The 17,575-nt window shown below is 39.6% G+C and overlaps 1 protein-coding gene across 2 annotated transcripts in view; it reads right to left on the bottom strand.

Annotated features, from left to right (window-relative positions):
- The window catches only part of gfpt2 (glutamine-fructose-6-phosphate transaminase 2), a 33,779-nt gene that overhangs the window by 8,871 nt on the left and 7,333 nt on the right, over positions 1–17,575 (bottom strand). Inside the window, exons 1-7 of one of the 2 annotated variants that reach the window (XM_079556467.1) lie at positions 9,665–9,782; positions 8,637–8,744; positions 7,890–7,994; positions 6,760–6,885; positions 5,523–5,581; positions 4,072–4,206; positions 2,425–2,486 (exon numbers count right to left, since the gene is read on the bottom strand). In XM_079556467.1, coding sequence (XP_079412593.1) covers positions 2,425–2,486; positions 4,072–4,206; positions 5,523–5,581; positions 6,760–6,885; positions 7,890–7,994; positions 8,637–8,744; positions 9,665–9,671 — 602 coding nt within the window. In that variant the 5' untranslated portion in view covers positions 9,672–9,782. Of the gene's footprint in view, positions 1–2,424; positions 2,487–4,071; positions 4,207–5,522; positions 5,582–6,759; positions 6,886–7,889; positions 7,995–8,636; positions 8,745–9,664; positions 9,783–17,575 lie in introns of those variants that run through there. The other variant, XM_079556468.1, reaches the window with a different exon arrangement.

The following is a 17,575-nucleotide window of genomic DNA, read 5'->3' as shown; positions in this document are numbered from 1 at the left end:
AACACGCCATTGCTAAAGCTTCATTAGCACAGTGGCTCCTCAAGGGCGGTCTGGGGCCACCTGGGGGGGGGAAAAGTTATTGCTTGTAATAGTAATTTAGTTTTCAAGTTTAGAACATGCATTTAAAGTTCATATGACATTTGAATGCTTTTGAAAATATAAATTATTTAGAAGGATAACATCAATTGCAAGTTCATCAGTTGCATTATTATCATTTCATTTCAGTGAAGCAGCAATTTGAATGAAGAAATGTTGGGCAGAAAAAATGTTAAGCTACTGAAGTGACATGTAGCTTCCTGTCTACAGAAAACTTACTGGTAACAGCAGTTACCTAGAATTTTACCTCAGTTTGACTCATTTCCCAATGGCGGCAACAGTTTCAAATTGTTAAGCTTCTTCTTTGTCACTTTTTGTCAGTGTTAGTTTGGCAAAATTGTGTCTAGTGTGTCATATGCACTTTAAACAGTTCATTTGGATATTGCACTGGATTTTACTATTTCTATGCTGTTATACAAAAAAACCAAATAACAAACCTTAACTTAACTTTTATTTTATTTTGTCGGTAAGTCATCTTGGTGGCCCCTGAGTTACATACACGAACAGAGTGAGCTGGGATGTTCTAGTCTAGTTTATAAGGCGCCTCTAGGCTGCCAACACATGTACAGTAACTCCAGGTGTAAAGTGATTTGCATATTCCTCTTGTCCATGGATTACACTCCCGTGTACACGTACATGCTGTGTCTGTTACTGACAATTACAGGCAGCTGCATCTTTTTGTGGTTTATATTAGACAGAATGAAACTATCTTTAAAATCTATAAATCAAACTTGCATAAAATAGGATGAACCTGTAGTAAAAGCACAGACCTCTGTCAAGGCTCTGGTTCAGTCTTGTATTAGAAAAGGTTTATTTCCCCAGACTCAAACACCCATTGTATCTCCTCATTCTTGTCTACAATGTCTCTCCCACTGACTTATCCGAGTCCTGCGCTGACGTAAGAGAGTTGTTTTAAAGGGTGTGGGGCTCCAGAACTAGGCTCGCAAACAGAAACATGTGGTTGCTCTCCAAAACAATTACCCAAAGGGACTGAGGCAGCGTCGGGGAGAATTGGAGAGACAAGCAAACCCAGTTCTTGTGAAGAGACAGAATAAGGCAGAACAAGAACCACTGCTGTGTGAAGACAACACAGAACAGTTTTGTCTATAAATGTATTTGTAGTTCACCTTTTAATAGTGTTTTCTTTTTAATGAACCACCCTTCAGAGGTTCTCTACTGGACTGGACCATTATGTGTACACTCACAAAGGGCATTTTAGAGAATATACCCAATAAGCCCAGCACAATATATTGCCAAATTATCAGTATAGCACTTATCGCATTAAGTGACGTAATATATGTACTGCAAGAAGCCACAACGTATCGCAAAATCACGGCTGTCGACACATTTTTTGGCAAATAAAGCCTAAAACTAAAATGCCTGGCAACTAAAAACACTTAACCCACACCTGGACCAAGCACAGAGTTCTCCAAATTGGCATTACCCAAATCTACAAGCTACTTTAGTAGTAAATAGCTTGTAGTAGTGCCAAAAAGTGCCAAAAAGTGCCATAAAAGACCAATAGAAATGGAACAAAAAAAGTGACAAGGCAAAAGATCAGTTCAGATCAGTTTTGTAGGTCTTAGCTTCCAAATGAGCTGTTACACTGGCCTATAGGCTGTAAGCTCCAGTCAATTTGCTTTTAGATTTGGGTAAAGCCGAACTGGAGAAAATGCACTTGGTTAAGGTGGGTGAGGTTATATGAAACGTGGTGTGTTGAATTGGATCACGAATATCAAAATAAAATCATACTGCTTTATTTTATTTTCATATTGAGCAGCCCGATATATATGTAAAAGTAGTTCACTAGATGTAGTATTTCCACCTTTGCTACATTATACAGCCAAACAAACTATTATAGGGGATTGATGCTGTGGTTTTAGAGCAATGCACTTCCTGGATATGAAACAGAATAGTCTGGAGTTACTCTGCCTGTTAATGAGTCACAGGAAGTCTGCGTAGATAATTGGCAGAGGTACATAGGCTATGGTGGATATGGACAACTAATGCAAGCCAAGAATGACAGGACCTACAGGAATTAAAGAAAAAAAACAAAGAAATTAACAGCTGACGGCATCGCCCTTTAGGAGAAACTTATTCATGCGTGAAAAATGGTGGCCATGCCTGTGCTATCGTCAGCAACTACGCCATGAAAAACAAGAAGTGATGCGATACGTGATGACTGAATAAAAGAAATCTTCCCCAGAATCAGACTTGGGATTGCTTCATAGCAGCAAGAAAGCAGGGTGACTCATATCGAGGGGGGCCAGAGCAATACAGTGAGGGTTTAGCCAAAACACGTTGTAGTATTATGTGAATGCTACTAACCGAGTCGATACAGCCTCCCCTGGGAAATGCCGGCTTTTAAACACCAAGGCAAAAGCCCCTTCCTGAAAAAGAAAGGAGAAACATAAGGAGTAGGTTAGCGCTCGAAAACTATCTGCCTGTAGCCGTATGGTGTAATGTAGAGCAGACAAACAAACATTTCATCAGGGGCAGGTCCCGTGGCCGCTGGCAGTGGTGGAGTGGGCGTGGGTGCGTGGAGTATGTGGGGGGTTTAGAGAAATAAGACCGCTATTGTACAACGTCAGCTGTGTGTTTCGAAAGCCCTGAGTGCAACAACGCTGCCTGTGGTGGTGGTGTTGACTCCGGGCTGGGACGGAGTGTCGAAAAAGGACACGTTTAAGTTGGGACAGAGGCCTGAGACCAAAGACCAGAAGATCTAAATGTGGTGTGTGTGTCTGTTGGTAAAATGGATCCTGCGTCCCTCAGTGGTTTTTATAGGTTTGGGGTGAAAGGAGGTGAAGTGCGGGGACACACATTCAGAAAAGTGTCGGAGCCAGAGCCACGACACCTTAGGAGCACTCTGACGTCCGCGCAGTAATATCTTCACTTTACTGCGCGGACGGCGAAGTGCTCCTAAGGTGTTATTACGCCTGACAATATAGTACCCCTTTTCATCTGCTTAGAAAATCGACATGTATAAAGCAGTACTAAGCAACTCTTGCCCCTAGAGGCCATAAGCGCAACTGCAGGTGTTGTACCAAGTTGCGATTTATTTACTTATTAATTGTCTATGAGGGTAAATACTACTCTGACAGAAAAGACAAAGGGAGAGAGGATATTGTGCATCCAATTACACAATGGAGATATTTTTTTTCACTCAAAATTGACTATAAATACCGTTTAAGTGGTGCTAGCCCGCAGTTAGCTTTGTCCGTTAGCCTGTTAGCTTCTTCTTCGTGATTCTATTAGTGTGTATTGGTTGCTCCGGTCCGGTGGCAGTCAAGTTGCATGTGTGGTTTTCTGGCCAGAGACACCAGGGGGAGATGAAGGACCCTCCAGTCATCCCATTAACACTTGTATTACCTCCAGACGGACTACGGAAAGGATTTATTAAGGTAAAAAAGCGACTTAGTACTGCTTTAATTTTGTGTAACTACACTTGGATTGGGTAACTACTCACGTAACCTTATTTAAATAGTGAAAACGTGGAAGAGCTTGGTCGCTTCTAACTTCACCCCCGTTTGGCCCCATAGAGGAGAGTAGGAGAGGCTAAATACTAACATCTTTAGTCTTTTTGCGTGACTAAGCACAGACAGGTACGCATCAACTTGTCTAAGCCCAGGTAAGAACATAGCCCAGTGTGGAAAAACGGTGGCCTGTTCCTTTAAAGTTTTGCAGTAGCGGTACTACAGAAACAGTAGTCGCTGAGCTATTTAAGTGAGTTTCAGTAGTGGAGCCGGTCAAAGGAATTGTGAGATCAAACACTACGTCTCCTAAAAAGAACAAACATTAAAGACTTCCTCCACACTCAGTTTTCGTTGCACACACAGCATCAGCACAAAAAGTGAGTGAGCATGACCCATCGGTGACACATCATTTCGCTATAAGAAATTTCCATGTTGCAGAGACCCGCACAACTTGGCCAATCCAGTCATGGAAAGATTGCACATTTTACGACAAAACACTCACCAGCTGCTTAGTGACTCTCTCGACCAGTGTGGAGAAAGACACGCTGTCGTTCTCTCTGTTGTCATAAACGTATTTGATGAGTTTGGGGATGACCTCCGTGTCGGTCTCTGACTCAAACTCGTATCCTTTGTTCATCTGCAGACAAGGAGACGGTCCAAAATAACTTTCAAGATAAAGTATAGCTGTAGCAGTTAAGTGTTTGGTTGCTATCTTTGCTGGCCTTGTTGAGCAGATAGTAAAGAAGGGTGAACAGGTCATTAAACACAGTATTGTATTTAACCAAGCTGCAAAAGAAGAAACAGGCCCCAGCTCACAATGCTACTTGAGTGTTTGTAACATGGCTGGATGCAGACACTTAGTTACTTAGTAGATAAGATTTGACAATCATCGCTCTCCTAGGATGATTGCCTCAGCCATTTTTCAGGCCAATTTGAATGTTTTTGTTTCATGATGAGTCTACCGTCCAAACACTGCTACACTTCTAGGTCATAATGTCTATCCTCAGAAAACACCTACAGTTTAACCTCTTAATCCCCACTGGAACTGAGCATATTTTCTACAGTTTGGCTTTACCCCAATCTAAAAGCTTGAAAAAAAAGCATCAGAAAACAGGACAAAAATGCGACAAAAAAGTGACAAAAATGTGATGAAAACACGACAAAAAAGTGACAAAAACACGTCGAAAACACAACAAAAAAAGCATGGAAATGTGACAAAAAAGATACCATCACTTTTGTACACTACAAAAAGTAAATATCAAGCATTAGCTTAAAAGACTTGAATTGAGGCAATATACAGTATGTTGTTTTGAGGGGTTTTCACTCATTTAGACCTTTTTCCTGATCTGACCAAGATTATTTTGCTAGTTTAATGGCATTTCAGACTGGTTCTATGGTTAATCTCGCTTGAAATAAGAAAGTAAAACTGCCAATGGGACAAGACCATTTTTCTTACCCCATTGGCAAAGAAACGTACTTGAAATAAAGGCGAAATGAATTGAAATGAGTCAGAAACCTCTCAGAACAAGTGAAATAATCTAGGTCAAATGCCCAACTACATCTTAACTAGTCAAAACAACAAAACATTTGATTATTATGCTCAAATTGGGACATCTAAACTAATCTAGTAAATTACTTTTTGCAGTGTAGATCTTTCAAATGAGGTATTACAGTGTTGCTCTCCAGTCAAGAAGCTTTTAGATTTGGGTAGAGAGGGGTAAAAGGTTAAGTCATCTTCATGAGGGATCAGAGCTGTTTTTTTAATTCTTAATTTTCCCTGATTACTATTTATTGTCTGAAAATGTTTCTCAAGAACAATGTATATCGGCCCCTGCCCTCCAACTGATGCTATGACATGACATTGTAGAAAGACATGAACGCTATTTGAAAATACAATTTCTACACATAGAGGACCATGAGGCTGGAGTATATAATCTGAACACCTTTACTGACCAGGTACTTTTTAAGCTCCTTGTAGTTGGTGATGATGCCATTGTGGATGACAACAAACTCTGAAATGCACAAATCAAATCCATTTGTAATACAAATACAAATATACACATTTTGTATATTTACTGGCTGTCTAATTTGTCGCGCAGATGCCATACATTGCGTCTCTTACGTTACATCTGGGCAGAAGACAATAAAGCAAAGATGGCATAGCTCTATAAATAGGACTGAATGCGCAGATGCAGCAGTGACTTGGCACTTGCCAATGCTACCCGTTCGGTTCAACTTGTTCAACTTGTTTAACTTCAATTGATGTGACTGTTGATAAATCAGTGTGGTGATGTGGGAGGAATAAAGACATGACATTTTTTCTTTTGTGGCGCATGCATTTGATCTCCAACTTTGGAATACTTTGTATTATTAAATTATACATACAAGCTATAAGACAATTAAAGGGTGTGCGGGCGGATTCTTTAGTCAGTCAGCAAATTTTCTTTTGGGACAGATCTGCCTCTAAAAATGGATCTTTCATCATGAAGAAATTGTTTAGTCTAATATTATTTTTTGTATTTCAGTGAGTAAAACTTTTTTCCATAGATTAATATGACACACCATGTGGATGACATCTACCATTAGAGTAAAGCACCAACAACTCCAAATATCCTGTGTCGTACATAACAAATTTAGTTTTTCTTTTTTTTTTATGTTTGTTGACAATAAAAGCCTTATTGATTGAGATTTAACTTTTTTAGTTTTCAAAGATGTTGCAATTTGATTTTTCTTTCCCCAAGTTTTCCCATAAAAATTGGTTTACCAGAGGCTAAATCAGACATCCAAAAATGCCCTTTGAATATTTGTTTGCATCCAGTGTTGGTCAAGTTACTTTAAAATTGTAATATATTCTATATTAGTGGTTACAGCTTCAAAAATGTAATATGTTTGTATAACACATTAATACTAATAATGCCACCAGGCAAAAGTGCAGTCAAAGATTTCTTTTTCCTTCGCTTTCCCCATCCTCATGTGTTGTTTTGACGACGTTAACTTACACAACTGCAGATCTTGATTTGGTGCAGCATTATATTTGGGGAGTGTTTGGCATTTTTTCTTTCTTGCGATCTTTTGCATTTATATCTACAGGAAAGGTTTCAAATTTATACTCAAATAATCTCTTGACAATTGTGTCTCGATGCTAAGAGAGATGATAAGAGCATACTGCAGTGTGAGAACATATTCTTACCGTTGTCTTTATCCGAGCGGTGCGGGTGGCTGTTCACAGCACTGGGCTCTCCGTGCGTGGCCCAGCGAGTGTGAGCCAGCCCAAAGTGCGTGTTTAGCTCCTCGTCCAAATGTAGTGAATCTTTGTCTGGACAAAACACAGCAGCACAAAGCACAAGTATGATTAGAATCCTATGGGACATGTAAGCAATGTAGTACATGTGTTCCAGCAATGTAATCTCATTTTCTTCTGATGTTAATGCCTTGAGGACACTTGTCTACATAGGAATAGATTTTTTATTTTTTTGTGTGCAAACTTCTTCTTGGTTGTGGATACAGTCCTATGTTGAATGTGAGTGAATATGAATATAAGCTTCTTGCTTCAGCCTACTCCATTTTGAGCATCTGTGACTGGTTAATGTGTATTTGTAAATTAGGAAAATGTAGTTGCTCAAATAAATTAAACTAAATTAAACAAGTAGACGTAAAAATGAGATGGAAGACAAGTTGATGTATTTATATAAGAATTTGGGAAGCAAAGCCTGGCTCCATAGCAAGGACATGTTTAAGACAACATTAGCTACAACAGTGGTATTAGCATGTAGGGAAGCATTAAATAATATACTGTAAAACACAGAAGCAGAGGTAGTACTAATGCTGTATCTAATTGTATCTTATGTAAAATGAATAATAACAAACTCTAGAAAAAGGGGGAGGGAACAAGGAATATAAATTGTAATACTGTCAAAATGTCAACGCAGTGCGAAGTTTACAGTGCGGATGATTGATAAAGTGACTTGATACCAAGGTTGAGGTTATTGCACATGAATTACTTTACAGTAGTGTTGCACAGTCTGACAGCAGTGCAGATAAAGGACCTGCGGTAGAGCTCCTTGCTGCACTGGCGGTGTCTCAATCTGCCACTGAAGGAGCTGCTCAGCGCCTCTACATTCCCGTGCAATGCTTGTGAGGTGTTGTCCATGATGGATTACTACACACTAATGACCATTAATAATTGTACTAGGAGTGGCATGTGTGGCATTATAGGACTAGTAATATTAAAAGGTCACGGTCTGATTCATAACTTCGAAATTATAGAGGACATTTAAGTATAATTAAGCAAGGTATGCAGTTTTTCAGCGTGTTTCTTACTGTAGAGCTCCTCGTCCAGTGCTTTGACTTTGCCCTTCTTCTTGATCAGGCAGATAGAGTTTCCATTGATGTCTGTGCTCTTGTTTGGCCCATCTACTGCTACTCCTAAGAGAGAAAATACAGGGATAAAGACTTAGCCATTTGCATAACTCTTTCAATAAATTTGAATATACAATAAAGTAAATCTGGTACGACTAATAGGTTTTTTTCCCCTCAATTTTTTTCCAGCTCTACTTTGACCCAAATCCAATATTGCCACATATTACTAAACATCCTGCTCAAATAGGATGAGCAAATACTCAGAGGTGTGTTTAAGCTGATGGAACAACTCTAAACGCAAGATCCTAGTCCAAGAGCTGGAGACGGGGCCCAAACTGCACTGTGCTCTTCGACTGCTCCTAACAGGGGGTATTGTATCTCTGAATTGCTGCATCTAAAAGGACAAGTATTCCTCACCTCTCCTCCGTTTGCATCTAGTGAACACTATTTGACTTATGTTACAAGCACAGGAGGATAAAACATCACAAGAGTAAAACTAGTCCATCCGGATTTCCTCTCCTTTATGTGTCTCTGCGTCATTGAATACGCAGACAAATATCACTGCATTTAGCACAAGGACTTTCAAATCATCCGGAGAGTCTCGAGTCCATTGTTGTTTTGATACAAATAAATTCACGCTGCGGCAGTTGTCTCCGCGCTGTTTTGGATTTCCGTGAACAGGTAGCTCTGTGTGTCCCCCGACCTTACCTGCTGAATCATAGCCTCTGTACTCCAGCCGCTGCAGGCCCTTCACCAGAGTCTCAAATATCTCCTTTCTGGTGCGTGGCACTTGATAATTCAGGTAGGCGAAGATTCCTGCGTGAAGAGACGGACATTAATTTAATAAGGGATGTTTATTACGCTAATAAAATGTCATGACTGCCCTTTAGTTTCGGGCAGCACATGGTAAATTACACCCTATGATCATACAAAAGGAAAGCTGCTTACTTATGTACGTGTTTTGCTTTGTTTTACCTTTCGGAAAGATTTAACACTAACACCCCTTGACTCCTATAAGTTGATGGATCTACATGGTACTTTTATTCAAGAATAGATTTGTTATGTCTCTCCTCTCTGGGCACAAACATAGTATCCACACATTCAGAAGCACTGAATGGTCTCGATTTAAACCCCTGTCTCTGCCCTGCTCTCTCTGCAGGAATGCTGAGGTCTACCGTCACTCTACGTGCGCACACAGTCGCCCATTGAGAGACGCACATTACGCGCAGTGTTGGAGCACCCAGGTGAGCGTAGGTAGGACTCCACACACCACCTTGGCCTCTCCTTTTGCAGACCCAAGGGAAAGCGACACTGTTAACGATTGACTTCGGGGTCGTAAACGTCTTCCCACAAGTCGTAGCTACGTGCGACAGGGAGGCGGAGATGCAACAGGGAGGCGAAACGCGAGAGGAGACGAGCAGATAAAAATTAGCTGTAGGAAAAATAAAATCATACAATTATTTCATTCAACTTGAAGATGAATTCTAAAAGTGTCATGACATAGACTTTTCCTTCCTAAACTGCGGCCAAACTGACACGTAGCGGTCGCGCGTAAAGCCACACGACGCATCTAATTCACTCATAATGGCACAAAGCCAATATTTACACTTCAATACTTCTGTTGCCAGATATTACGCTAGTCAGTCTTCCTGTAGTTGTCATCCTCGTCACATCGCGCTCATTCAGTTCGCCCTCATAGGCTGACATAAAAAAAGAAAAAAAAAAGCTGGTCTTACCGCACATCGCTCAGTTTTTGGTCTCAAGTTCTGGAAATCTTCTCAGCAAACAAATAACCGAGATGTCACTGATGCTACTCTCGTGTTAGGTCCTGGGCAACTGCAGGGTCCCGCACACTCCCACTATGTATTTAAGTGGCGTTTCCTGGAGAGACATACAATGGCCCCTCCCTCTCTGCTTCTCCCTCTCCCTCTCTCTCTCCCTCCCTCCCTCTCTCTCTCTCGGACGTCCCAGCCCAGGTGCTCCGTGACAGAAAGAGAAAGCAGAGCAAAACCAGTTTTCATTGTGCCCTGAGATCTGTCGCGCGCACTATGAGGAAGTGAACGGATGACGTGTAATACAAAAGTAATGAGTAGCGTCTGAAATGATTGTCACACAGGGCCGTGCACGTGCGGAGAAAGGCAGGGCTCCAGAATCATGCTGGATTAATAATAATTTAAGGTAACTACCTAGCCTAATCCTGGTGGATGATGATGATGATGATGATAATGATGGTGATGATTATTACCATTACTATTATTATTATTATTACTTGTGTTATTTAGTTTCCCGTCACAACCAATTCTGCTCTATTCTGTCCTAGTACTACTGGGCTCCATTCTTAATGTAAATATTCATATATATATTTTTACTAATGCCCCAAGTTAGAGTGCATTGGTTTCTACTATTTGCAGCATTAGTTCTTCTGAGAATGTCTTCCATATCTAAGTAAAATTGGTTCTGTGTGACATCCTAGAATCGAACTGAATAGAAAATAAATCAAATTGAATCGTGAATCGAATCAGGCCCTTGTGAAGTGAATTGAATCGAATTGATTTGGGAAAATCCGGTCGATACCCAGCCCTACTGAAACACATTATTTTACATATATATTTCACACATTTTGTTCACACATCGCGCTTACATTTAGCACGATGCTACGTGCTTTGTAAAGTAGTTACCTATGCAGCACAATGGAATAATATGTATGGTATTTGTAGTTGGGAGGTACATACTGAAACAAGATACACAACATAACTCATGTACGTATATATTATGTGTTGTACAAGTAAAAAGTACTGTATAGAAAAACGATTCTAAGAAGTACAATTTGTTCAAAAAGTTACTTAAGTTACTGATGGTGTTTTCTCACCTTGGTCATCTGTATCCAGCCTTATGTGCTTGATTTTGATTCTGTGTGTGAGCATGAGTGTAGAGTAAAGGGTAGGGGGTGTAGGGGTGTGTGTGTATTGTGATAACTGTATATATTGGGAGGGTTTGACGGGCGATAATGTTTTTAATGTCTTTTTTAAATGTCAAAGCACTTTGCGATGCACCTGTGTATGAAAAGCGCTCTATAAATAAAGATCGATTGATGTACTTGAGTAAATATAACTGAGTACTATCCGCCTCTGGACATGAGCCACTTAGGGTTGGGGTTAAGGTTAGTGTTAGGGCTTTATGTCTTATTACATATGTACCTCCAAAATACTAATGTAACACATAGGTACACAGTATTACACATTGGTTGCACATTACTACATTGTACTAAATGTAAAATAAAGTGTAACATTTTCTTTGTAATGACCTCAGGTACTGGTTTACTTACGATAAACGGTTTCTCTTTGTCTCTTTATGGCTGATTATGACCTCACACCATCACATTTCCTTCTACTCACTGCTATTCAGAATATTGTTGACGAATACAACCAATTCTGCCTTGAACTGAGTGAGCAACATAATATGTCAGGACAAATTCTGCACAACACATGACCTTAAAATCTTCTACGCCAAAAGTCAGACCATATTAGGCTAATGGAAGTACAGGGATTTACTTTATTGACTTTCTGTGGATATATAAAGAAGCCATCAGTTTGTAAATCCCTGAAAAGTAAAGATAACAAAGCAGACTCTGAAAATACATGGGCCTGCGCTTTTAAAATTTTGGCAAACCAACCAGAGAGGCGAAAAGTTCACATCGCAATTTTATTTGAGATCAAAATTTAGATTTGGACGATTTCTCCAAGTGGCCAGGTCAACACAGGGATCAGAACTTGATTCGATATCTTATTTATTCATTCAGCCAAATCACCAGCTGGTTTGCTGTGGCAACCCTTTATGAATTAATCAGTGTCCAAACTGGCTTCAGCATCAAGGTCCATAGTCAGCTCAGACTTAAAACAGGGAGGCTCCCATTGAAACCAAATAATCGGTTCTCGATTATCATCTCCAGACACACCCGAAAATCTCTGCACACTTAGTACACACTTGACGCACGGTTACCACATAATTCTGCTTAATTTTGGCTTTTCCTTTTTATAATACTTTGAATAGCAATCCTATGACTACATTACGGGTTTATAAGACCAGGAAGCAATCATTTAAAATGCCCTCACAATTAAACAAATCAAAGGTCCCTTAGATTCCTGTAAATGACGATGCAAAAACCATAAAAGCTTTTGATTTCGGTTTAAAACAGGTCACACTGTGGTAGCTACATTATTTGCTTTGGTTTCCTACATCATGTGAATCTTATATTTAATAGAATTGGTGAGCATTGTGTAATAGGCGTATAAAATTGATATTTTTCCTTAATGTTCTACATTCTTGCTTGCGATTACAAAGGAAAAGAGAAGCGTATCAACAGTAAATACTCTTATATGGTTCTGTCTGATGATATCGACTTAACTATTAACAAAGGAGATACAGTGTAGCAGAAAAGATAAAAGGTCCAGTAGCCAACTACGATAAATTTTATGACGTGAGTATCTTATAGGCGTTGTTTAAAAGTATTCATCAGTCATCTTTGGCATTAACCTCATGCAATTGTGTCTAAATACATAATTGCTCCATAAAAAGCCTGGTAATTACAGACTATTAATCAGCAGAGATTCAAACTATCAGCAGTGCGACAGTGGTGCAGAGCAGGACATGTCATGATCTCATGCATACTGTTCATGTGTCATTGAGCAAGACGCTTCACCCACCTTTCCTCCAGAGTCTGCACACTTTGGTGTATGAATGAGAATGTAAATGGGCCCCTGCTGTAAAGCGTGCCTAATGCAGGTGGAAAAGCGCTATAAAAGATGAGACCATTTACCATCTTTGTTTATTTAAATATGCTAAGTACTGAATCTGTTTATTTATCTTTGTTTGGGGCTGCCACTGGGGCGCACTGCTTACCCCTATTGCCTGGAGTAACTGCTCAAAGCCACATACGGTAAATATTAGTTTCTCTTTGGTTCATTTAAGGCCACTTCAAGCACTTGTGCTTTATTCATGATAAAGACTGTCTGTGTTGTGTTTCGACATGAGAGTGGTGTGTATACGCTTTGAGCTGACACTTCTGCACTGCAGAGCCAGTTGCAGGGGATCTCCCATGCAGTCGTACATCTGCTTCATGTTAGCAGCTTGTGGCCAGGGGATACGCGGGGCTCTTCTCTGCTCAGTGGGGGATGGCAAGAACGTGACCAAAGATTGCTGGTCAAACTAAGGTTTTTACACAATGTGGTCTGTAATGCACTATAGACTGACTATAGTCTTATACCACCTAGTACTAACTTCTTACAGTGTGATTGTGCTATAGAGTAAAAACACCATACGAGAGATGGTAATTATCAAATGAATCTAATATTAAGTTTTACAGCTCCATGTTTTTTCCACTGGTTGTTATACAAAAACTACTATAGTACTTCATTTAATGTAGTGTGGGTTTTCTTGCACTATTGGGAATACAATATTATCAGAAAGTCTTTCACCCAGTGCTGGGTTTCATATTTATTTATGAAATCTTTCATAAATAAATAAAATCTGTCCAAAGTAGGGCTTCTATTTACGCAGTAAGAAGCATTTCTTGTCTTTACATGTGTTTTATCAAAGCAGTCTGATTCTAAAATCATATAAATGTATTTCCTGGTTAAAATAATAATAGCAATAACAATAATAATAGTAATAATAATGATAATAATCATAATAATAATAATAATAATAATAATAATAACTCCCTTGCAGAATCAAAGAAAAGACGGTGCTGTTGGGGACTGCCCGCATACTTCGAAGAGTTCTTGGCTGAAGACCTGAGCCAAACCTGAGGGTTGGCCCCCGGTGAACGAACCAGCTCAAATGCTGAAATGATAATAATAATAATAATAATAATAATAATAATAATAATAATAATAATAATAATAATAATAATACAAATAATAATAATAATAATAATAATAATAATAATAATAATAATAATAATAATAATAATAATAATAATAATAGTAATAATAATAATAATAATAATAATAGTCTAAGATTGAGGATGACTCTGTTCCATGTGAGGAGGCCCAGGTATCACTTGTCATACAAAAATAAACTACAGCCTTTATGTGAAACTGAATACTTTTCAAGATAAAAAAAACAGCGTCAGATAACAAAACAAAAATAAATAAAGGTTCCGCATAAAGGACAATACGGGTTTGAAAACTTCCTTTACGGTAAGTGCCTCTTTGTTACATAACACAGGGCACTGGTGCGCCTCATGTGTGACCTACATTAACCGTAACACTGTAACTCTATAGCTCTGTGTATAGTGGGCATGACAGGCACCCGCTCTGAGCAGCCGCTGAAGGCCTCCAGCTTGGACTCCCCCCTGCCCCTGCCCCGCTCCTCTTGTGGGTTCAGCTCCGGGCCGCCTCACCGTGAATCAGGCCCAGATGTGGCTGTGAGCGAACCCACCCAGCAGCATACGTCAACAGGGACAACCTCCATGTCCCTGGTGAGGCATTGTCACCAGCTGTTATCTTGTTAAAACACAACTATAAGCCTCGCACTTCCTCAACATGGGGACGGCACACGCTTTCTGGACACACAAGGTGAAAAAGGAGTTTGTAAGAGTTTGGGATCATCGTTTGTTTAATTATAGATTATTGATAGACAGTGTTTACTCCCTATAGCAACAACTGACTGGACATGTACAAACAGTGGAAGCAGTTTGCAAAAGCTGAAGAAGCAGACGTGGGTTGTACTCAGTAACTTTTAAGTACATTATTATCAATCTCTGGAAGGGAATTCACCTTCCTGAGGGCCTGCTGGATGAAACTGTTCTTCAGTCTGCTGGACCTGGCTTGGAGACTCTGCCGTGTTGTCTGTACTCAAGCTGTACTTTCATCAAGCCCTTTTTTGAATATTTTTGGCAACTCTATCCAACCTCTATCAATATGTACTGTGCATTGAGATTATCAGTCAACTGTACAACTTGTTTCCTCGTCGCACCTTCCTTCAGACGCCACTTTCTTAAAAGATAATAACTCTGGAATGAGGATGACTTTTACCAGTAGAAATGTCTTACCAGAAAATACTGATACTTCCTTGTTTCTTCCCCCTGCTTGTGTATTAATTCAATAAAGTTTTCTCAACAATAACCCTTGTACATAATAAAACTATCTGCAAAGACTTTACAATAGCAGCAATGAAAGGGGGTAGTTGGAACGTTTTCAGTCTGACACAGGACTATAAAATCACTGTTGATACATTGTTTTTTTTATTTGTCTCTTTATGAACAGAATTGTGTAATAAGTTGGAATTAATACATTTATATGTTTTTGTGTCAGGATGGTTTAAGGCGTGTCCTAAAATGTCGAAACATGCAATAGGTTTAAGCCAAAAGCTTTCTCCCAACATTAACCCTTTACCCCCCACTTTAACCAAGAACATTTTCCCCAGATCTAAGAGCTTCTCGATGCCCATAGGCCAGAGCAGGGGTCACCAACGTGGTGGGGCCTGCCAAGTGGCCCTTGAGACTTTTTCTGAGGTTTAAAACACTTCATTTTCTTGAATCTGATTCTTAAAAATACAATTATTTCTGTTCTTGTGACTCAGTATGAGTTTAGAATAAAGCTATTGATATAATATGGGGTCAATATCCTAGTGTACCTTAAGTCTTTAGGATTTGTTTTTAACTGGTAGCTCTCGAACAACTCACTGCTCTGGAAGTGGCCCTCGGCTGATGACCCCTGGGCCAGAGTAACACCTCATTTGAAAGCTAAGACCTACATAACTGATTGTAGTGTTTTTTGTCACATTGTCGCCGCGTTTTCATCACATTAAAAAAGCGGTTTCCTCTTTTTTGACGCTTTTTTTGTCGCGTTTTTGTTGCTTTTCCTGTTTTTCCTGTTTCCTGTTTTTTCAGCTCTTTTTTATCGCTTTTTTGGGCTTTTATGTTTTACATTTTCGTCACGTTTTTATCATATTTTTAGTCGCTCTTTTGTGGCTTTTATGTTGCTCTTTCATCACTCTTTAGTTGTGTTTTTGTCGCTTTTTCATTGTGTTATTGTTACTTTTCCGGCACATTTTTGTCACTCTTTCTTTTGTCACTTTTTTGCTTCATTTTCATCCTTGTGTTTGTCTCCATTTTGAGGCTTTATTGAAGAAGCTTTTAGATCTGGGTAGCACTGAACTGAAGAAAATGTGCTCGGTTCAGGTGGAGGTTAAGAGGTTAACCATGAATGTTTACAATACATAAAGCATCTATATAAGTGAATATAAACGATTAACAAAAGGTTATTTTTACATGAAATAATCATGACAGCACTGTTGTTGTTTCAAATAGGTGTGTGCCATCATGTGACACTCTTTAAGGAAACAGTCCAGACTTTAATGGTGAGTAAGTGAATGTTGCTGAGGAGCAGAGGCGATGTGCTGTTTGTTTTGATGTGCCGTGGTCACCGTGCTGTGGTGACTAGGGGCGGACTGCACATGTTTTACTGGACATGGCATGATGTGTGTGAGCAGGGAAGGTGGGAGGAGTTTGCGCACACGTCATATCAGACCCAGAGAGAGACACATCTGTATTATGTCATGCTGCCGGGACACTCCACCCTTCGCTCACGCCGCTTTTCCAATTGCCCCAAACTAATGTTAAGCTACCTGAGCTGTATTCATGTTAAGCTACATGAATACAGGATCACTTTGAGACACAAACCCAGGATATTTACAGTTGAGTGACTCTTTAACAGCCATACATGTAACATTTACCACCGGTTGGGCTTCTTCATTCTGAAATCTCACAGTGCCAACTGGTTGGTCCCCGAGCTGCTCTTGGAAGAGTTTTATTAGATATTTCACATTTATAGTTATACTTGAGTCGTCACAAGTTCATATTTTTTCTATATTTTTGGTTTCAGTGTGTACCAAAGACCTCCTTTTGGATCTGGGATATGCTTTAGATATAGGCTATGTCTGGGATATTTGGTTAAAAAAGCAAAAGTAAATCTTAAAAGTGCACTATGCAACATTTTATGGGAAAAATAGTAATAGTAATAGTAATTTGTGCGTATTTGACGTTGTAGTGAAGCGTGGCACCTTTACATTCGATCACAGTGGTCTCTACAACACTCCAGGATCAATTGTTTAGAAGGTTTTCTGGTGAGAGGGCCCGTCAGCATAGAAAACCTACAGCCGCGGGGTCACTACAAGGTCTAATACACCAATATGAACTTTTTTATTTCCACAGAAAAAGTTGCATAATGTACCTTTAAATTAATCACAAATCAAGATGAACATTATCTCTGCATTAAACAAACAACTTGCATTGAGACAACTCCAGACTCTGTATAGAGCAGACCAACCAAACCCATCAACTGAAGATACTGTATTAAAGGTGCACTTTGCAACTTTTTATGTGGAAAAAAAAAGTTGATATTTTTGCGCAGTTTACCTTGTAGTGACCCAGCGGCTGTATGAATGGTCAGCATGGCGCCTTTACTTTCCATACCAGTGGTCTCTAATACGCTCCAGAATCAATTGTTTGGAAGGTTTTCATGGCTGACGGACACTCCCACCAGAAAACCAACAAAACAAGTGAACCTGGAGCGTTGTTGATTGCAAACTCTGTTAGGAATTGCCCCTTTTATGCGTCCACTGACCCTTTCCCACCTGAAAAC

This window comes from Gobius niger (assembly GCF_951799975.1).
Source record: "Gobius niger genome assembly, chromosome: 5".
Classification (NCBI taxonomy): domain Eukaryota; kingdom Metazoa; phylum Chordata; class Actinopteri; order Gobiiformes; family Gobiidae; genus Gobius; species Gobius niger.
The sequence above is the reverse complement of the archived record's forward strand: the minus strand, read 5'-3'. Positions and strand labels throughout refer to the sequence as shown.